Source organism: Trachypithecus francoisi, unplaced genomic scaffold (assembly GCF_009764315.1).
Source record: "Trachypithecus francoisi isolate TF-2019V2 unplaced genomic scaffold, Tfra_2.0 Lachesis_group0, whole genome shotgun sequence".
Classification (NCBI taxonomy): Eukaryota; Metazoa; Chordata; class Mammalia; order Primates; family Cercopithecidae; genus Trachypithecus; species Trachypithecus francoisi.
Window position 1 is genome coordinate 178,677,592 of NW_022681453.1, and position 22,853 is coordinate 178,700,444.

Sequence of the window (22,853 nt, forward strand, 5' to 3'; positions counted from 1 at the left end):
GGCAGTTCTTATATGACTGCAACAAGAGAAAATGAAGAAGATGTGAAAGCAGAAACCCTGGATAAAACCATCAGATCTCATGAGATTCATTCACTACCATGAGAACAGTATGGAGGAAACCACCCCTACGATTCAAATTCTGTCTCACTGGGTATCTCCCACAACACATGGAAATTATGGAAGTACAATTCAAGATGAGATTTGGGTGGGAACACAGAGCCAAACAGTATCACATACCCAGGTGATGATTTCAATGACAGTGGCTGTATCAAATGTGGTTTCATTGCTTGTGCAAATTAACACACCCCTTGGAACCTGTTAGACATCTGTTGATCTGATACATTCTTTTATTTCTCCATTACTGTCAATAAGAACCACCAGAAACAGTTTGTTTTCAGCTTTCAAGGCCACCAATATACCTCCAATATCCTACCTCAGGAGTATATTAGCCTAGGCCATAATTTAGTTTGCATGGATCTTGATGGTCTCTCCCTTCCACAGGATATCATACTGACCCATTATATTCATGACACTATGCTGACTAGACTTAATGAGCAAGAAGTAATAACTACTCTAGATTTATTAGTAGAACATTTGTGTGTCTGAGACTGGTAAATAAATTCAACAAAAATTCAAGGAACTTCTGTCAGTGATTTCTAGAGGTCCAGTGTGGTAGGGTTTGTGAAAATACATCTCTAAGGATGAAAGATAAGTTTAATCCTGTTGCATCCAGTATCTCCTATCACCAAAACAAGCACAATGCTGAGTGGCTTCTTTGGATTTTAGAGGCAGTATGTGGGTATGTGACTCTCACTCATCTATTGAGTGACACAAAGAACTGCTAGTTTTAAATGGGACTCAGAATAAGAGAAGGTTTCACAACAGGTCCAGGCTGCAATGGAAGCTGCTGTGTCACTTGAGTCATATAATTCAGCAGATCCAATGGTGTTTGAAGTGTCAGTTGCGAATAGGGATGTTGTTTGGAGGTTTTGACAGGCTCTTATACGTAAACTGCAGTGAAGGCCCTTAGGATTTTGGAGCAAAGCCTTGCCATCTCTATCAATAACTACTTTCTTTTTGAGAAATAGCTCTTGGCTTGCTACTGGGCCTCAAGAGAAACTGAACACTTAACTATGCGCAATCAAGTTACCATGTGAACTGAGCTACCTGTCATGAACTGGGTGTTATCTGACTCACCAAGCCATAAAAATGGGCATGCAGTACTCCATCATAAAATGGAAGTGGTATATACATGATCAGGCTTGAGCAGACCCTGAAGGCACAGAAAGCTACATGCAAAAGTGGCCCAAATATCCATGTTTCCCACTCCTGCTATCCTGCCTCTTCAGGTCTAGCTTATAGGCGGCTCTGCATGATACGCAGGTACAACCAACAGTGAGCAGCTGAGGCACTGTAGTCTCTTTCTGGGTCATTTGTGAAGGACAGTGGTGAAGTGAAATCCTTTCATCGAGTATAACTTATATCAGTGCATCTGGCTGTTCATTTTGCTTGGAAGGAAAAATGGCCAGAAGCATGATTATATACTTAATCATGGGCTATATCCAAGAGTTTGGTTGGATGGTCAGGGACTTGGAAAGAATGTGATTGGGAAATTGGTGACAAAGAAATTTGTGGAAAAGGTATGTGAACATCTTATGAATAATAAATAGAAGATATTGATAGTCCATGTAAATGTCCATCATAGGACCACCTCCACAGAGAATTTTGATAATCAAGATATAAGATGAATATGCGTCCGTGAATATGAGTCAGCCTCTTTCCTCAGCCATTCCTGTCATTGCCCAATGGACTCATGAACAAAATGGCCATGGTTACAGAGATGAAGATTATGAGATCAGCAACATGGACTTTTGTTCACCAAGGAAAATCTGGCATAGGCACTGCTGAGTGCCCAATGTGCCAGCAACATATCCCTGATATGGCACCATTCTCTGAGGTGATCAGCCAGCTAACTGGTACTAGGATGATTACGTTGGACTACTTCCATCATGAAAGGGGCAAGATTTTCTTCTTACTAGACAACAAACTTACTTTGGATGTGGAATTGCCTTTCCTATACATGTTTCTGCCAAAACTACCATCAGTAAACTTAAAGAATGCTTTATCCACCATCATATTATTCTACACGACATTGCTTCTGATCAAGGAACTCATTTCACAGCAAATAAGGCGTGGCAATGGGCCCACGCTCATAGAATTCATTGGTCTTGCTATGTTCCCCACCACCATGAAGCAGCTGGCTTGACAGACAGTGGAATGTCCTTTTGAAGACTCAATTACAATGCTAGCTAACTGGCAATACTATGCAGGGATGGGTGAAGGATTTCTGAAAGGCTGTATGTGCTTCGAATGAGTACCCAATATACATGGTGCTGTTCTCCTACAGCCAGGTTTCATGGGTCCAGAAATTAAAAGGTAAAAATGAGAGTGGCACCACTAATACCCTTAGTGACTCACTAGCAAAATTTTTGCTTCCTGTACCCATGACATTATGTTCTGCTGGCCAAGAGACCTCAGGAGGAATGCTAAGGGAAGAATGCTTCCACCAGGAGAGACAACAATAATTCTACTGAACTAGAAGTTAATACTGCCGCTCAGCCACTTTGGACTCCTCATGTTTCCAAATCAACAGGCAAATAAGAGAGTTACTGTGCTGGCTGGAGTGATTAATCCTGACTAACAAAGGGAAATTGGACTACTACTCTACAGTGGAGGTAAGGAAGAGAATATCTGGAATACAGGAGATCCCTTAGTGTGTCTCTTAGTATTACCATGCCCCATGATAAAGGTAAATGGAAAATTACAATACAATCCAAACAGGACTACTCAATCCAATGGCCAGATTGTTCAGGAATGGAGGTTTGGGTCACCCCCTCCAAAGAAGCATGACCAGCTGAAGTACTTGCTGAAGGCAAAGAGAACATAGAATGGATAGTGAAAGAAGATTATTTTAAATATCAGCTATGACCAGCTACAGCAATAAAGACTGTAATTGCCATCAGTATCTCCTTACCTTTTCATGAATACATTTGTGTGTGTATGTTTATATATTAACATATATATTAAGCAAATATCTTTTCTTACTCTCTTATGTATAATTGTATATTGACTTCATATCATAGTATTTAATAATTGTTCATTTTACATCAGTATTTAAGTTACAGAATATCAAAGAGGAGAGTAAATGTCACTCAAAGACTTTACCTCTATTTCTGTGAAAGGGGTTAGTGTGTTTTCAGTCATATGTAGGATAATTGTGTCATGTTATAAGGAATCATGTCCTTTTTATTGATGCAGATGAATGCCAAGTTGACAGGAAGTTAACTTGTGATAGTTAATTTTATGTGTCAATTTGACTGGACCATGGCATACTCATATAGTCAGTCAAACATTTTTTCCGGGTGTGTCTGTGAGGCTGCTTTTGGATGAGATTAACATTTGAATCAGTGGACTGAGTAAAGCAGGTGGTCTTCCCCAGTGTGGGAGGTCCTTGTCCTATCAGTTGAAGACCTGAACAGAACAAAAAGTTGAGCCTCCTCTGAATAAAAGAAAACTCCTGGCTGACTGATTAAGCGAGAACATCGGTCTTTTCCTGCCTTTGGATTTGAACTGAAACATTGGCTTTTCTTGGGTTTGAGTCTGCCAGCTCTGGGACTTAAATTCATATCATGAGCTTTCCTGGTTCTCAGGCTGTCAGACTCAACTGGAACTACGCTATCTGTATTGGCTCTCCTGGGTCTCCAGATTGCTGACCACAGATCTTGGAGCAAATTTTTAATAATAAGTCTCTCCTATTTCTGTTTCTTTAAGAAAATTCTCACTAATGTACTGTTTGCCAGAAACACCTCTCAAGACTCAGTGAATAGGTGAAACTGGCTTTGGTTGTGCCAAAGCACAATAAGGAAATGAATGATTCTAGAACCAAGCTAACAGTTTAATGATGTCTGGATAAATGGAAAAAAAATACTTTCATTTATCCAATCAACAATTAATGATTGAGCACCTACTATGTGACAGGCAGCATTCTAGGTGCAAGGGAAAGACTAATGAAAGAGGCCAATGCCTCCCGCACTCTCTTGGAGTTTCCTTCTAGTAATAGACTTAGAATCAATGGATCAATCAGAAAATAATCAAAAAGAGAGCTACAAAGCAGATTATTTTAAAAGACTATTTTGATACGAAGTGACCGAGTACCTAAGATTAGGTATCAAAGGAAGCCTGTCTATACAGTCTCCAGATCTGAAAGACAATTAGAAGCTAATCATGGAGAGATTGGGAGAAAAATTATTTTAAGCAGATGAAACAGGAAGTTCAGAGGCCCTGAGGGGCCACCTGAGGCATGAATGTCCTGAACTAGAGGGGAAAGTAACAGGAGATAAATCAAACAGGCCAGCTGTTATCGAGTCTTTGGCCCTTGGCTACTTGGCTTTGTATCCAGTGATTATACTTTGTTATATTCTAAGTGAGCTGGGAAACTTTTGGGAGTCTTTAAAAAAACAGGAATGACATGATTTGACTTAAACATTAATGACTCTGTTACCAATGGATGCTAGGTAAAGAGGAGCCTGTTTCAAGGATGGATTTCAGAAATTTCAGAATGCAAATTTTTCCCCTTCTTGCAACTGTCCAGAATCTCCTTCTCTCCCTGCCTGATTAAAGAAGCTTTAGTTGTTTCCAGTTGTGAACCTCCAGTGAAGTGCGCTCTTCTCGCTCAAGGCTGTCCCTACCCAGGTGTAAGTCACCTTTGTCTGGTCATTGTATGATGTGGTGGGGAAGCAGGTGTTTGCCTGATCCAAAAAGAGCATCTCTGCCTCTGATGGATTCTGGTGACAGTCTCCCCATCACCTCCATACGAAGGTCCAACTTCACTTGTGGTACCAGCATCACGCCAGGTACTGTACTAGGAGACAGGATCCCTGCCCTCCAAGGCTTACAATCCAGTACATGATTTAGATCTACATGTGAATTATCTATATCCATATCTCTATCTAGCTATCTATGTACTACAATGAAGAAAATGAAAATAACTCTCCTCAAAAGTACTGCAGTGATAGAATGCACATCATTTTTCTTTTCTGGCTGGATAAACATTAATGGAAGTTTGGGCAACTGGATCTGGGTCTTATGGGAAAAAGCAACGTTCTAGGCAGAATAACAGTTTGACCAAAGTCCATAGGTGGGAAAGCTCAGAGTATTTATCTGAGAAATGAGGCAGACGAATAGAACAGTATGAAAAGGCAGAATTTACCCAGATTCTAGTATCATGTGTTATACTGAGGTGCTTGGACAGCATTTTCTTTGTTCTAGGACTGCGATTCCAGCTGAAGTAGACAAGGCACTTGGAAGCATTGAAAATCCCCAGTCCTATTATTTCAATTATTCACACAGGAGGAGGTAAAGGTCTGAAGTATGATGGTAGTGGGTATGATGGTGAGGTAGGGAAGTCTAATAGGGAGAGACCAAAGAAAAACAAAGAAAAAAACAAGACTTAAAAAATTCCAAGCAAAACAATGAAGTTATTGATGCCATGAACAGAGGCAGATGAGCTAAAAGCCCAGGAAGGCCTGATTTTTGGAGAAAGACAAGGAATCTAATTATTGTGAATGTAACTTGGAACATAAAATATTTCAATGGTGTGACATGTGAAAACCACTTACATTGCCCTATGGACATTAAACCTGGAGAAAATTTTAACAGGTCCTGCTTATATTCTCTTCTTTGATATTATACAAAGTGCTAGAAGTTTTTGACTTAAAACAACAATAGCATCACAAAATAGAATGAAACCAAATGAATAATCTAAATCAAATAAATTTGTGGATGGCAATCACTCCTGTAAATTTGTAAACAGGAATAATTAATGTGACTCTAAGTTTGTATCAATTTTAGCCACAGTAAGACATGAGAGTCTTCACAATCATTCAAGGAAGACATTAGTAATTCAGCTCAGCATTTAGGTCATAAAAACTCGGTTTCTTTTCATTGGTAACCATCACTGGGAAAAGTTTGAGGGATGCAAGAGCACCCACGGAGGCACTTTGTAAATATGTAACAAGCATTGACGAGAAAGTAGACACAACACAATTTATACAGTTTGCTCTGTATGCTTGAAGTCCCAATTCTTAGAAAGAACCTGACCCTGTCTTACATGAAAAATTCACTCAGGTTAGATTTGACCATTTTCTAGAGGTAGGGTCATGTTATCCTCACAGAAGTCACCAGAAAATTATTCAACGACAGTCCAATTTTGAGATCAAGCTCAAACAACGTCCTAAAGTTAGTCATATGCTACAAATTTCCCCACATTTTTAATATTTTTTAAAGCTTTTTTATTGAAAAAAATTATAGACAGGGTCTCACTCTGTCACCTCGTCTGAAGTGCAGCGGTGCAAGTTGTCCAATCGTGGCTCACTACAACCTCGAACTCTTGGTCTCAAGTGATCCTTCCTTCTCAGCCTCCCAAGTAGCTATGATTAGGCACCTTCTATTTTGCCTGATTTTTCCCCACAGTTTTATTGTATCCTTCCCTTTTCTTGTAAAGTGTAGACTATGTCTAAAATAATGTAACCAATCCACATTATCTTAAATACTCCAAGTTTCACAAATGGCAGCTCATTTCCAGCATCATTATGCTAATTAACATGCTACTACTTTCATCAGGCAGCCCATTTCTAACAATCATTATGTTAATTGAGATACAATAGCTTTAAGTACTTGTACAAACCTCTGGCCTTTCTCATTAAATGCTAGCTGACCTCCTGTGGGGTGTGAAATTCTGATTAGGGCAGCCAGTGTTCCTGAAAAGTAGCTTAACCCATTATACATACATTTAACATCACAATTGTCTACCCTAAAGACATTGCGAAGTACAGACTTCACAACAGATGGTTTAAAGGAAGAGTTTGAGAAATACAAATGATGTGCCTATGGATTAAGGGACTATATTTGGGATACATGTTGGCAAATATTAAATATTCCAAATTCCACATTTCAAGGTAAATCAAAAGACTTCACATTTTAGTATTTATGGAGTTTTCTTTCTCCCATTGTTAAAAGAGGCTACTTGAGGGATAAAAGACTACATATAGGGCATAGTGTTTACTGCTCAGGTGACAGGTGCACCAAAATCTAAGAATTCATCACTATAGAATTCATTCATGTAACCAAAACCACTTGTACTCCAAAAACTATTAAAATAATAATAATAAGAGGCTACTAATGCAAAAGGATTCCAGGTTCTAATCAGAGAAGGAGGAAATAACTGTGGTTTATTTTGGAAATTCTATGAGCATTCCGATTCCCACCCAAGTTATCTGTTTTCCTTTGTGCTATGTAGAAAACCTTAAAAATAACTAAATCTGAAAAGTATGTCTTCAATCAAAGTTAAATTGTAATATGTGGAATCAGAAGTCCTTGGTTCAGACTCCACTTTAACCACTTCCTAGTTATCACTAAGCCCTTTGGAGCCTCATTTTATTCTTCTCTACAGCGGGAGGATTACATCAGTGTTCTCCAAAGAGTGTTAATTAGGTCTCTAGTGCTGAGGGAGGATTTGCCACTGTGCCCTGGAGTTGGGGTGGGGAAGTACTTTCTGGTCAAATTATGTTGGGATACACTGGTTTAAACTAAGTGAAATAGTTTGCTTGTTTCAAAGTCATAAAAATACTAATTGACATGACCTCCTGGAGCGTCAGATAAATACAGCAAATGTTTTACTTCCAGAAAGATTAAGATGTGTGATGCCTTCCTCTCAGGGAATTCTAAGAGGCTTTTTAAAATTATTGTTTTAATTAAATTATATATATTATATATGTATATATTTTTTTATATATTATATATGTATATATATTTTATATATACATATTTATATGTGTGTGTGTGTATATATACACACATAGAGAGAGACAGACAGACAGACAGCACATGCCAGAGTCTCACTCAGGCTGGAGTGTAGTGGCGTGATCTCAGCTCACTGCAACCTCCACCTCCCCGGTTCAAGCAATTTTCCTGCCTCAGCCTCCTGAGTAACTGGGATTACAGGCATACACCACCATGCCCAGCTGATTTTTGTATTTTTATTAGAGATGGGATTTTGTGATGTTAGCCAGGCTTATCTCAAACTCCTGGCCTCAAGCGATCCTCCTGCATTGGCCTCCCAAAGTGCTGGGGTTACAGGCATGAGCCACCATGCCTGGCCTCCAAGATTTTTTAAAATCAAATTATTAATTCTTCCTATCCATGAACATGGAATGTTTTTTCATTTGTTTGTGTCCTCTGTTATTCCTTGAGCAGTGGTTTGTAATTCTCCCTGAAGATGTCCTTCACATCTCCTGTAAGTTGTATTCCTAGGTATTCTATTCTCTTTGTAGCAATTGTGAATGGAAATTCACCCATGGTTTGGCTCTGTTTGTCTGTTACTGGCGTATAGGAATGCTTTTGATTTTTGCACCTTAATTTTGTATCCTGAGACTTTGCTGAAGTTGCTTATCACAGCTTAAGGAGATTTTGGGCTGAGATAATGGACTTTTCTAAATATACAATCATGTCATCTGCAAACAGAATTTGAATTCCTCTTTTCCTGATTGAATGCCCTTTATTTATTTCTATTTCCTGATTGCTCTGGCCAGAACTTCCAATACTATGTTGAATAGGAGTAGTGAGAGGGGGCATCCTTGTCTTGTGCCAGTTTTCAAAGGAAATGCTTCCAGGTTTGCCCATTCAGAATGATATTGGGTGTGGGTGTGTCATAAATAGCTCTTATTATTTTGAGATACATTCCATCAATATCTAGTTTATTAAGAGTTTTTACCATGAAGGGCTGTTGAACTTTGTTGAAGGCCTTTACTACATCTATTGAAATAATCATGTGAACATGGCCATACTGTCCAAAGTAATTTATAGGTTTAATGCTATCCCCATCAAGCTACCATTGACTTTCTTCATAGAATTGGAAAAAACTACTTTAAATTTCATATGAAACCAAAAAAGAGCCCACATAGCCAAGACAATCCTAAGCAAAAAGAACAAAGCTGGAGACATCATGCTACCTGATTTCAGACTATACTACAAGGCTACATAACCAAAATAGCATGGTACTGGTTCCAAAACAGATATATAGACCAATGGAACAGAACAGAGGCCTCAGAAATAACACCACACATCTACAATCATCTGATCTTTTACAAAACTGATAAAAACAAGCAATGGGAAAAGGATTCCCTATTTAATAAATGATATTGGGAAAACTGGCTAACCATATGCAAAACATTGAAACTGGATCCCTTCCTTACACCTTATACAAAAATTAACTCAAGATGGGTTAAAGACCTAAACATAAGACCTAAAACCATAAAAACTCTAGGAGAAAATCAGGTCATAGGCATGGGCAAAAACTTCATGATTAAAACACCAAAAACAATGGCAACAGAAGCCAAACTAGACAAATGGGATCTGATTAAACTAAAGAACTTCTGCATAGCACAAGAAACTATCATCAGGGTGAACAGGCAACCTACAGAATGGGAGAAAATGTTTGCAATCTATCCATCTGACAAAGGGCTAATATCCAGAATCTACAAAGAACTTGAATAAATTTACAAGAAAAAAAACAACCCCATCAAAAAGTGGGCAAAGGATGTGAACAGATGCTTCTCAAAAGAAGACATTTATGCAGCCAACAAACATAAAAAGCTCATCATCACTCGTCATTAGAGAAATGCAAATCAAAACCACAATGAGATACCATCTCACACCAGTTAGAATGGCGATCATTAAAAAGTCAGGAAACAACAGATGCTGGAGAGGATGTGGAAAAATAGGAATGCTTTTACACTGTTGGTGGGAGTGTAAATTAGTTCAACCATTGTGGAAGACGGTGTGGTGATCCCTCAAGGATCTAGAACTAGAAATACCATTTGACCCAGCAATCCAATTACTGGGTATATACCCAAAGGATTATAAATCATGCTGCTATAAAGACACATGCACAGGTATGTTTACTGTGGCACTGTTCACAATAGCAAAGACTTGGAACCAACCCAAATGCCCATCAATGATAGACTGGATAAACAAAATGTGGCACATATATACCATGAAATACTATGTAGCCATAGAAAAAGATGAGTTCATGTCCTTTGGAGGGACATGGATGAAGCTGGAAAGCGTCATTCTCAGCAAACTAACACAAGAACAGAAAACCAAACACCACATGTTCTCATTCATAAGTGGGAGTTGAACAATGAGAACATGGACACTGTGGGGTGGGAGCATCACATACTGGGACCTGTCCGGGGGTGGGGGGCTAGGGAAGGTATAGCATTAGGAGAAATACCTGATGTAGATGATGGGTGCTGCAAATCACCATGGCATGTATACACCTATGTAACAAACCTGTACATTCTGCACATGTACCCCAGAACTGAAAGTATAATTTAAAAAAAGAAAAGAAAAATTAAATTATTAAAGATATCTCACAAAGTTTCATCTACATGTTGTAATTTGGATACCTATGTAAAAGATTATATTATTTCAAGAATAATTTTTTAAAAATATTCATGCTCTTCTTTATGGGTACCCTAACTACTTCTTTAATTTAGCCAGTAGTGGGAATGTACTGTGACTTTTTCCAGAATCGGGATCACAGAATCCCACTTTTTACACAGCATTACATGAAGCTAGTCTGTCAGGAATTATTCTGGAAAATATTGCTTCATTTGGCTATCTCTAAGACTTCCTCCTGCTCTAAAACAGATTTCTAAGATTATGGTTTGTTATGTTCCAAATCTATCCACTGTGCCTTTTTTTTTTTTTTTTTTTTGAGGGAGGAGGAGTGATGAGAGGATTCAAAATGCCTCTGTATTCTTAAATTCAGTGAAATTCCTACTCTACCACATTTACTCTGACTTTAGAAGGCCCTCATTTCAACCCTGGTATTGTAAGTTCTTTTTATACCTCAAATCTTCTCTGGCTAACTGAACTGCCATGAATACCAAATTTCTATACATTGTCAGTATATTAATGATGAGCAAATTATGTCCTTTACACTTGTGAATAATACAACATTTTATGTATTGTAATATATTGTAATAATACATTGTATGTGCACTGTTTTACAATTTGCAAATGATTTCCATACTCATTATTTCTTCACATGAATTCCTGTTTTCAAGTTGTACCCCATTTTATTTCTAAAATGTCCGACTTAACATGTTCTTGTTGCCAAAGATCCCAGCCTAAAAAAAAAATTAGAACCCTTCTATTTTTATGAATTTCAGTGCAATCCATAAGTATTATGTAAATGTGCACATTCACATTTATTCCAGGACAGAGGAGATGGGCAGGAGTGAATTCAGTTCTATTCAATGGCAAGATCCTTTTTCCTTCAAGCTTCAGCTAGCAAACATGAACTTGTAAAGTACAACCATCTATTTGCCATCATTTGTTTTCATGTGGCAAAGGGGCCACTTTAAGAACCAAGCAAATTACAGGAGAGGGCTATTGGAAGCATTTGTGTACAGTTATAAAACCTAAAGTACTTCCAGCCTAGCTCATAAATATCAATGCTTCTGAGACCAGTGAATCAAGTACTTGAGTTTGATGGGTCAAGTCTTCTATGCACTGTAGTCCACTGAATAAGACATCATTTACTGAGCAGCTGCTAAAGAGATTCATGGTGTTTTAGGCATTTTCAGTTCAGTACACAATAATATCAGAGTAGAAGATGGGAGTGGGGAACAAAGAACAGATTCTCCCCCCACCACCCCCCAACTCACAGCTATATAGCCAAGAAAAAAAAATTTGTTCCCATAGTAATGAAGATTTTTAGAAATAAATGGAGTAAGTCTATAGTTTGCAAAGACTAGAGATAGTTAAAATATAAACCATGGTTCCCATGACTACCACTAATAAAATTTTTCTTATTGTTGCTACAGTATGAAAATTGTAATTGCTTTGCTTCTCAAAAGATATCTCACTTTCTCATATAACACAGAAATATATTTTTAGGGACTTAACCTATTGATAAAAATTAAATATTCGATATATCAACTGGTAGCTTTCCTCACATGATTTTAGGAAGAAATTAATCAGGTTCCTAATAGCGATAGCTGGCTCATATGATGGCTTTTTGCAAATTAGGAAACTATGTCCTTTCTGGGCCATCTCAAGCTACACATTACACAGTTTAAAACACTATGAACTGGGGTTACAGCTCTCCTCCAGGGTACATACCTTGGGGAACAGACAATGGGCTGAAATTTAGCCCCCACTCCCTCAGTCATGCATCTTGTATAGTAAACAATCTGTAAAACTATACATAATAACAGTCATACTTACTAAATTAAGCAACTGTGCATCAGAAGAACTTGCATAACTTTTTGCTGTCATCCGATACCCTGAACAAAAAGGCCTTCAGCTAAATGTGACTTACAGATAATATAAAGGTCCTTCTTTCTATAGCACAACTCTAAAGTTATTTTACAAACTTCTAATCTGTGGACAAAAGAGCTAAGAGTAAAGTCATCTTGCTGGAAGGTTAACCTTGCAACGTAGAAAGGGCAGTAGCAGAAGTCTATTCGAAATGAGCTAAGCAAAGTGGCTTATAGTAAACTGATATTTTTCTAGTTAAACACCTATTGTGTATGTACCACTCTGCCTAAAAGGCAAAAGGTATAAGTAAAATATAGTTCCTGCTGTCACAAACTTATAATCTTGACAGAGGGAATGAACAAGAAAGAAGAGAAGGGGAAGAGGAAAAGAGAACAAAACTGCATTGGCCTCTTAACTGTCTCACTTATTTCCTCAGGCAATAAGCCTTATGTAAATGTACGTGATGAATACCATGAGATAACATACAACTCAGTTATTTTGGGTGCAGAGTAAAGAATCTCGTATATGTTGCTGGAATTAGTGATGATTCCTATAGTAGTTTTGAAGGAACAGAATTATTCAAAGGATCTGTAAGGAGCTACAACGTAAACTATTAACCTTGATTTTTAATGTAAACAAACTCTCTGGCCCAAATCTGTATTTAAGTGAAAGTGGCAAAATTTGACAATCTCATAGACTCAGCATGATGTTATGATGCTTTTGTGACTGTGTTATGTTGAAAGCTTGGTATCTTTTAAAGCTGCCTCATTGGAAAAGGGCACAGAAGGTGATTTCAAAGTTACTTTAATTTAATGACCACTCTTATTCAATTGTTTTCACAGACCATAAACAGGACTGAAGAATGTCCGTCTGAATCTTTGCCTTGAATGAAGAAACTTCGTTGAACAAGAAGTTGGCTTCCAGTTTGCACAGACGTCAATGGAATGCATTTTTTTTTTTTTTAAGTTTTATACCTTACCCAATGAAAACAGTTTTTATGTGCTGTGCAAATGGTCTTCATGTGGTCTGACAATTTATTTTTGCGATCTTTTTTTTTAACTACAGAAAAAAATTCCAGAAGAGGAAAAAAAGAAAAAAAAAAAACACTACAAAACATTGAAGGTTGATATTTTATGTGGATGAACATTTGAATTGAATTCAGAATTTTCCTGAAGGTGTAGATACTTTTTTTTTTTTTTTTTTTTAAACAGAAAACCTGATGTCAAGAGGCGGGCAATAGAAATGGAAACGAATTGTCTTCCTCAACAATTAAGCTACTTTCTCTTTTTCCCTTCTTGTTTAAATCTAGTGGGTTTTTTTTATTTTATTTTTTCTTAGAAATATTTAGGTAAGGTTTATCTTGAATCTTAATTGCCTTAATTTTAAGGACGTCAAAGGCTCTCGAGGCAAGCTGTCAACGTCTTGTTAAAAACAAAAATCAAGAAAGAATTGAAATATTGTGCTGGCTTTAACTGGCACAGAAGTTTAAGACTGAGTTTTTAGGGTGAAAAAAAACTGTACAGTTTAAATGAAAATGTTTTTCTTCATTTGAAGAAAATTTGTTGATAAAAGAAACCATGGCAACTGCAAGAATTGGAAAAATGCTGGGACTTTTCATGAACTTTGTCTTAAATGTTGACATGAATCATTCTAAAAGGCTAAAACATTTTACAGTAAAGTTATTAATGTTGGTTTAAAAACAACTGCATTAGAAATAATGCGTGTTTGGGGGGCAGAATGCAGATTTTTTTAATTTACAAAGCGTGATCGCTAGCAAAAGCACTAGTGCTTTTTATCTGCAGTCTTTTTTATGAGCTTTACAAAGTTTTTAGTCAGCTTTGCTTGTCACATTGCAAAACCTAGCTTAAGAGCATTAAAAAAAAAAGTAGATAGGAGCTTATGGTCAAAAAGTGCAAAAAAAAACAAAAAAAAAAGCAATAGATAGAGAAATTGTTGACAATTTCTGTAGTCTTTCCTAGTTGTGATCAAATTCAGCCTATGGATGGCCTATTTTATACCAAAGATGAAGTGACACCCTATTACAGTCCAGAAGATAGAGGTTGTTTTTCATTTCTTTTCTTTTAAAAAAAAAAAAACAAAAAAAAATTTATTTGACCGACATGGCCGGACCAGTTCTTACTTTGTTGTTTGTTTAAACTACCTTCCACTGGTGTTTTACATAGTGCAAAAAAAAGAGGGTGGGGGGCGTTGTCTTTCTTTTCTTTAAATGTGTATTCATTGATAGCAGAAGCTTGTACCTGCTGTGTTTAGCAGTTTCAGCATGAACAGTTCTGGGTATCAACTGGTTGATAGAGCCAAGTGGCTTTAAATTCTGTGAGCTTTTCTGGTTTCTCATTAGCTGTCTTGAATAGTGAAACCTGTACTGATGGCCACTGGTAAACCAAGATGCTTATTTAACAGGTTGAATATTCTTTATATGAATTTTCAGCTAAAGACACTTTCTGAACCTGGTCTGAAAGGTCACTTGTCAAAAAACTTGGTGATATTCTGTGAAACGGTGAGTGGTCTCCTGGAAAGGTATCATTGTATTTGTAACAATAGTCTTCCCTCTAAATTACAACACCTCTGGGTTTTGTCTTCTCACCTCTGTCTTTGTTATCACCTTGGTTTTGCAAATGGGGAGGGGGTATCTTCTTTTTGCCTCTTTTCATTGTATTTTCATATCTTGGTGTTGCCGAAAGAACTTTTTCTTTCAGTTTAATTCTTTGAGGCATGTAGGCCCAATAAGAATGAGAATTCTATTAGTGGAATTTAGGGAAGTCCTTAAAATGCTAGTTGACAATCAAGAAACAGTATGATTTATATCAATAAGAACCAAAAGAATTAGGTATGATCAATCATGTAAGCCAAGGAGGAATACTTACATTTAGAATGATGCAAAACTTTGTCTAAAATGAATTAAATTGACCCACCTGTAAAATATATCTACATTTTTAATTCATGAGATATGTGTTCAACCTTTACAGTTTTACCTGAAATTAAGGACAATGGAATAGAATTTTGTTAGGTGAAGCATTCACTAGATTGCTTTCTGAATGAATCCTTTGAATCAAATAGGTGAAACTCTTTTCCGCAAACTAAGTCACAGGAGCCTGTCTTAGTCCAAAAGAAGCAGGGAAATGTATTTAAGTGTACTATAAAACAGGGTAGGCTTTTTAAAAACTAAAGTTTTAAAGGTAAATCATATTCCCATTATGTCAACATGAGTAATAAGGTTGACTCATGTGAAATTGTCAGTATTCCACTATTTATATAAACTCTGGTTCTCTTATTTGCAACCCCATGAATTGGAAGCTCAAATCAGAGAATGACTCCATATATTTATGGTCACATTGGAGACAACGTGTATTCAAGAAAATGTAGTGTGTGTTATAGAGAAATTCCAACTGGTCACACCCACCATTATGGTTTTTCATGCTTTAGAGAAAATGCTAGATTTATACTGTCTTTTGTTCCATCCTTCAGTTTCCCATGCGTTATAAAGGTGGCACTTAAGTTTTCATCTTTGAAAAGTGGGCCCCAAAGTTTTTTGGGGTACAAAAAGACATGTATGGGAACCATATTTTCTGTTTCTCTTTTTCACTCTCTAAACTCTTTGTATAAATAAGGATTATCCTGGGCATAATTCATTTGAATATGAAACCAACATACTTTCTTTCATTTCTGTGAAAAAATAACCAAAAACATGTATTAATGTGATACAAAGAAAGTCTCATTTACACAATCAACAATGAGGCTAAGAGGTAGCTACCATGTGGCTAATGAATGTGCCTAGGTAACTTCCTGTTTCTATTCAAAACTGCTGCTTTATTTGTACATTCAGAAATATTTTTTTCAACTATGAAATTTCAATATCAATTTTTTAAGCCACTTTCTTCAAAAGGAAATGACCTGTCATTTGATGTGTTCATGTGTGTTTTGTGTTTGGATAGTTTATATCACGCCATTCTATAAAATATATGTTTTCAAACCAAAAAGAAAAAAAATAGAAGGAAAACAACGGCACATACTCAAATTTGCCCTGCTTTGTCTGTTGTCTTACCTAAGACTTGTTCTGAAGAGCCAAGTCTGGGAGAGAGAAAAAAAGCATCAACAGGTAAGCAGCATTACATCGTGTGATAATAAACCAAAATAAGTTTTCAATATATACAGACAGCAGAATTCAAATTTAATCAACAAAATAAATATATTGTAGTGATTTTTTCTTTTTTTTTTTTTTTTTGGAAATAGAGTCTTTGTCGCCCATCCTAATTAGGACTATAATTTTTTTTTTTAAGTTGAAGTTAATTTTCCATGCATTCTGGTCCACCAGATTTTCAAGCATTTATTTGGATGTTTCCATTTTTCCTTTTGACTTTAATGCCAAGATTTAGCTTAAACATCAGGAAACAAACTAGAGCCACAATCCAAATGAGAGAAACACTATCTCATCTAAATTCTAGTGTCATGGTCAGTACAAGAGTGAGTTTTCTTTTAATAATGATAAGGTGTTGTCAAGGGAGGCAAAGTGTGCATGGTAACTGGGAGCTCCCCAATACGTGGCCATGTCTTCTAAAGACAACATAATGAGCCCAAGTCAACTGAAGGTAATACTGGCAGGTGCTGATGACAGTTTGTCCTTGAATGCTGACATGTTTTGAATATTGCAAATGTCACAGTACTCTTTAAAAAATCCTTACCTGACTCTAGTTTTGCCAGGATTAGTTTGTTTCCTTGGTAGATTTCAACATTTCAGAACGTTAACCTCCATATTTCACTTGAATTACTTCTTCCTGTGACCTTAGCAGATCTGTCACATTTGAAAGCATATGACTCACTTCCACCCCCTTCTCATGAAAAACTGCATGCTGTTAAAATCTCTCCCATTAGAGATATAAGACTGACAACCGAAGAAGGCTGTTTAAAGCAGGAAGTTCACTTTATTTTACTATGCCTAAAAATACATCTTTGGACCCTTTGCAAAGTGCTTTAAAACTACTTTCAATTTATGACCCCAGAAAACTAATTTTTTTTTTCTCCAAAAAAAACTCTTTATTTAAATAATTGGGATATTTGCTAAATACCTTTTTTTTTTTTTGACAGTGGCCTAAAATCCCTATTAATGAAAAGTGAAATTTGATTTAATTAGGACTCTTGCAGTCATCTTCACGATTGAGGAGAAGTTTCAATAGACTGTCTAGACAGATTATGATGTTAATAGGAGATTAAAATACATTTGGCAATTCATTTTCATTCTTAATTTGAGTTCATGAACCACTGCAGATGAGCTGATAAGCAGAGAGAAATTCTCAAGTGGGTTTCAGTAATACATGTTTTTTATATGATTTGAAGTCAAGTAAAGGGACAATATTTATGTACATGTATAACATTCAGCACATTTGAAGAATCATGCACTATAATAAAGCTTAAACATGTCACAGAACGTTGATCTATATTACTTTGCCCTCAGTAAAAAGTAAAGGAAGAGATTTTGTCTTTCATGTTATTGTAGCTGGCATGCTTCAAAATGTTGAGCTTTATGGGACTGAAAGCCTCTCACTTCCATCTGAGGGATTGACAGAATTTAAACAGGCTCACTGATTCTGTACACTCTACCCTTCCTCTGGCAAGTGATAATGGGATTTCATTAATGAATCCATTTGTTTTACAAATGACATCTACTGTGGCATTGGAAGACAGTCGGGTCTGACTCAAGTTTAACATTTCCTACCAAACATTCTTAAGTATGAAATTGGTCCTTTAATCCCAAATGCTCTTGGTCATGGCTGTCCTTTGCAGATTACATAGCATTCAGGAAAGTACAAAAACTAAACACCAAATCCCCAAGTGACCCCAAAGACCTTGTATGATGTGAGAGACAAGAGTGCAGATTAATTTATCATTGGCTTTATACTCTAACATGTAGATACTCTCTGTAGCAAAAAAGGGATGAATGTCTTTCAATATTCATTTCTGTTTATTTTTGTGAGGGAAAATAATATATCAAGAAAATTTTCTTCCACTCAGAAAGCTTTAAAGCTGAAGGAGAGGTGCAGTCAAGCTTGGATCTGCAGGAAGAACCACTAGGCCACTGAGTCATACTTGAGCTTTTCTTACTACTGCCCCAATTTCTGAGTTGTGCATAAATACAATCACTTTCAATTTTTGAAGGGCTAATTATCTACTTTGTGGGTGTGTTTTGTTTTTTCTTTTCAATGTGCAGGCCTTGGGCTCTGTTTCCTTTTATTAGCATGTCACTCTGAGGGTGGGACAAACAATTGGAAATAAGAATTGATTATTTTATTTCTTATAAAGTATTAATTTCTTCAGGGAGTTTGAAATCATTGGTAAAATTAATGTCAGTACATTATATGTCCTAAATTTTGATTATCTATAATGTCTTTTCCTATTTACCACAAATAATTGAGTGTTGGCTGTATTCTTGCAGAATATACAGGAAAAAAATCATAGCAAAGAATTCGGCTCCCCTCAAAAGAAAGTTATTTTTGTTTCCTTCACTCCACTAAATTTGAACCAGTAGCATGGATCCACACAGCTTCTGCAATGAGAGTATAATGGTAGCTCTTGGCACAGTCATATTCATATTTTTAAATCTTTGACCAAAACTATTGCATTGTTTTCGTTATATTTTGACTGCATTACTGTATTAAGGCCGAATGACTTTGACACTCCTATGGATATTTTTATGGTCATATCAAATTTAAATAATGTCCAAAGTGTAACTTTAATGTTATATTTTGTTTCAAACCCTCTGGTCTAGGTTACTGAGAAAGATGTTCTTTCCTCCTCCCTCAAATATGTTATCTCTTCATATATTAAAAAAAAAAAAGAGTTATTCCCTGCTTTTCAGGAACTGTAAAAATTATTTCAAAGAGACACTTGAAAAAGTTTTCTCTATTCTGGACACAAATGCTTCCATTTATTTCAAAAGAAGAAGAAAAAAATGGAATCTTAATTAAAAAAAAATATATGTAGTAGTATCTGCTATGAGATATTCAGTTTCTAAAAAAAATGGGACACAGCTTCTTTTAAAACCCTTGTTTCAGTCCATATTCAACTTTATGGAACTTCTGAAACATCATTCAATTTTGAACTTTATTTAAGAGCATTTTTGTACTGCTGTCTCTGTCATGGAAACTTCTGTAATTCTAAGGTGTTTCTGGTTTTATTTTTAATTTCTTCATCTGTACCACAGTCAAATTAGCAACTATCTCCCCTATCCCTTGGGCTTTCTGTAGATCAGTGGATGTTAGGTTTAAACTTCTGTTTTCTTTGATGAAGCTTTCAATAAAAAATGAAAATAAAATCAATTGAGTAGGCTGTTGTGTTTTTCTGCACTCATCCAGAGACTGGTTGGGGGAGGAGGGCTGTTAGGAAGGAGTGGTGTTCACCTTTAATCTGGAACAGTGCTGGAATTTTTTAAAGAATCATCTCAGCTAACAAAAAAATGAGAGAGGAGGGAACATTGAATACATGCCAAGGGGACCTGAGAAAGGCACTGTTTGTTTGGGGGAATTTAGAAAGAGAGGACCATTTAGGTCTTCCCAGGGACTCCCACCATCTTCCTCATTCTCAAGTTTAGGGATTTAAAGACCACAGAACTCCTATCTCCAAACATGCCTAACATCTGCCAACTACTTGATGAATCTTGGATGAAGGCCAGTTTCATTTGACACCTGTGGCTTGTATCCCTGCAAGGATTAAATCCAGGTCAACCAAAATCAGAAGTATCTGTTCCTCAAGTTACAGAAGACTGTGCTAAGCACATAAAAAGAAACTCTCTTTTTCTGGGCCAGAGTCATCCAAGCAAACTTGGAGCTCATATTTAACAGCCAATAATATCCTGTTCTGTAATGGTCATTTGCTGTGTTGTTCAAAAATATTCCATTCTACTGTAGAAGACAGGAAAACAAAGGGAGACATGAAATTCCTATGATGTGTTAAACAACAAACCGACCCTTAAGACAGAAAAACTAAGTAGAGCATGTGAGTGTGAACAAAAATAGAAAGGGAAAGAAAGACCAAGAAAACACTATATGTGATGCACTAGATATATATGAGAAAATTAAGCATTCACTATTTATTAGGTCTTAATTTGCTCACTCTTTGTTGACTTCCATTCTGGTACCCATAGTAGCTCATCAACCTAAATGGTGAATTTCAGTGGTTTGCCCCTGATTGTCCTGGAGAGAGTAAGAATGTTCCATTGACCCCCTCTTTCATTGCTCAAACCCCAACTCTGGTATAACACACCATCACTGGAGAAGGATGATGTGGCAGAGGGAAAAGGAGTGTATATACCAACATTGCAGAACATTCAGCTAGTGTGATCCTTCCACCCCTCTCACACTTTACCCTCAATGAGTCAACCTATCCCATGACTTTCACCTTGTTTCTTTTCTGTGGATTTAAAATTGATTTAATAAGCCCCGTGCTTCTAGCATCTTTATTGGTCTGTGAGTCTTTCTGTTCTATGACTTCTAGTATAATCTGCATAATAGTGTAGTTGGAAGCTACCACTACATCAAGGTGATTTCCCACACGGCACCTTCTTGCTTTAGAATACATGCACCCAGGGGAGGGTGTGGAGAAAGCTCTGCAACTGGTGTCCAGGCTCTAAGCATATGTTGTGCATATACATTTTCCCTTTCTGAACATCAGTTCACCCTGTACTGGCAGAAGAGAAAACTAGAGACAACTGGAAGAATGGATTTATTGGATACTTTAAGAAAATAAGCAAGGAACAAAGATCTTGAACTTAGTTTTACCCAATGCCTTTGTTCTGTTTGGGCTGTTATAACAAAATGCCTTGGGTTGGGTAATTTCTAAGCAACAGAAATTCATTGCTCGCAGTTTTGGAAGCTGGAAAGTCCAAGATCAAGGCACCAGCAGTTTTGGGGTCTGGTGAGAGCCTGTTCCTCATAGATTGTGCTTTTATGTATCTCCACAAGGCTGAAGGGCCAAACAAGTTCTCACAGGCCTTTTCCATAAGGGCACTAATTCCGTTTATGAGGGCAGAGTCCTCATGAGCTAATCATGTCAAAAAGGCCCCACTTTTTCTTACCATCACCTTAGGGGTATTTCAACGTATGAATTTTTAGGAGACATAAACATTCAGAACACTACACCCATGTTCTATCAAAGCTTTCTTAGAACTGAAATTCTTTTTTATTTAAGATTAAAAAATAATAGTACTGCACCACCACCCAATATGCACAAAAATGTTGTTTCAAATTGCAAGACATTTGGAATTTCCTAAAATGTACCTAGAGGTTTCTGCTGAAAAACCCTTGGTTACAAGGAACGAACACAGGAGAATGAAGACTAGGAAATGAAGAAACACTACATTTATTATGGTGACCCTTGTACATAAAATAATCATGGTTTTCTGACCTCATATCTATGCATTTTTTTTACTGTCTAATTATTTTCTCCAAGAAGAACTGAGTGAACTGTCAATTCTCAATAGTTCTAACAAGGTTTATGTTCCATTATGCCTTTTTTAATTGATGCTGATGAAGATAACATTTAGCTGCTTTCCAAAGGCAGTAGAATGAAAAACAATATAACTCAAACTTAATCTCTGAGAATTTGATTATTTCTGGACTTTTTTAAGGAGTGACACTTACAATAATGATAAAAGTCTCTCTAATATATCAAGAGACTGTATTTTTATTTAAATCTTTAGAAACAAAGGGAGATAGCTTTCTCACCCATGATCTTTAGGACGTTGTTAGGTTACTATTGTGGTAAAATGGTCACCAGGTGGCGCTGCTGTATTAGTCTCTAGTGGATTCCAAACCCAAATCCCAGATTCTCTATTCCTACACAAAACCAGTAATGTGAGATAAGGCTGTAAGAGAAAGAGGATCACCATTACCTGGACACTCACTCTGTGCCAGGAGTTGCACCACGTGCCCTCACATACCTGAGTTCGTACAACTTTCACAAGAGTGCTCTCAGGTAGGGGTTGGAAAATTCTCCCCATTTCCCAGATAAGGTTTGGAGAGTTGGATAACCTACTCATGGACCTATACTTAGGCAGGGCTAAAGTGCGCTTTAAAAACAGATTCAAATTCTCAACCCCTGGCTTCAAAAATTTCTTCTGAAATGACTTTGGGACATGCCAATGGGGAAGGCGGTTGTTTGTGTGTGTGTTTGCTTACTTGTTTGTTTTCAATCAACAATTTTTTTTTTTTTTTAATAGTTTGCCTCACTTGGGCTGGGATTTGTGATTTCTGTAGAAGAAGGGCACCGGACACTCATTCTAATCATCTTAGTGACAAAACTCAACAAAATTCACATTTTCTGTTCCAGAAATAACTTGCTCTTTCAACCTTCTCTGTATTTGAGCCTTGTCTGATTTACTCTGGAAGGAAAGTACTTGTCTACCAAATAGATAGTTTTCACTTTTCATTGACTCATTCATTCAACACTTTCTAGCA

General features: G+C 36.8%; 1 protein-coding gene across 5 annotated transcripts in view; it reads left to right on the top strand.

Annotated features, from left to right (window-relative positions):
- Positions 1–19,727, top strand: part of RBMS3 (RNA binding motif single stranded interacting protein 3) — a 771,622-nt gene extending 751,895 nt beyond the window's left edge. For 3 of the 5 annotated variants that reach the window (XM_033212877.1, XM_033212874.1, XM_033212878.1), the window contains one exon: positions 13,230–13,579. In XM_033212877.1, coding sequence (XP_033068768.1) covers positions 13,230–13,236 — 7 coding nt within the window. In that variant the 3' untranslated portion in view covers positions 13,237–13,579. Of the gene's footprint in view, positions 1–13,229 lie in introns of all 5 variants that reach the window. The other 2 variants (XM_033212876.1, XM_033212875.1) reach the window with 2 other exon arrangements.
- Positions 19,728–22,853: the final 3,126 nt, after the last annotated feature.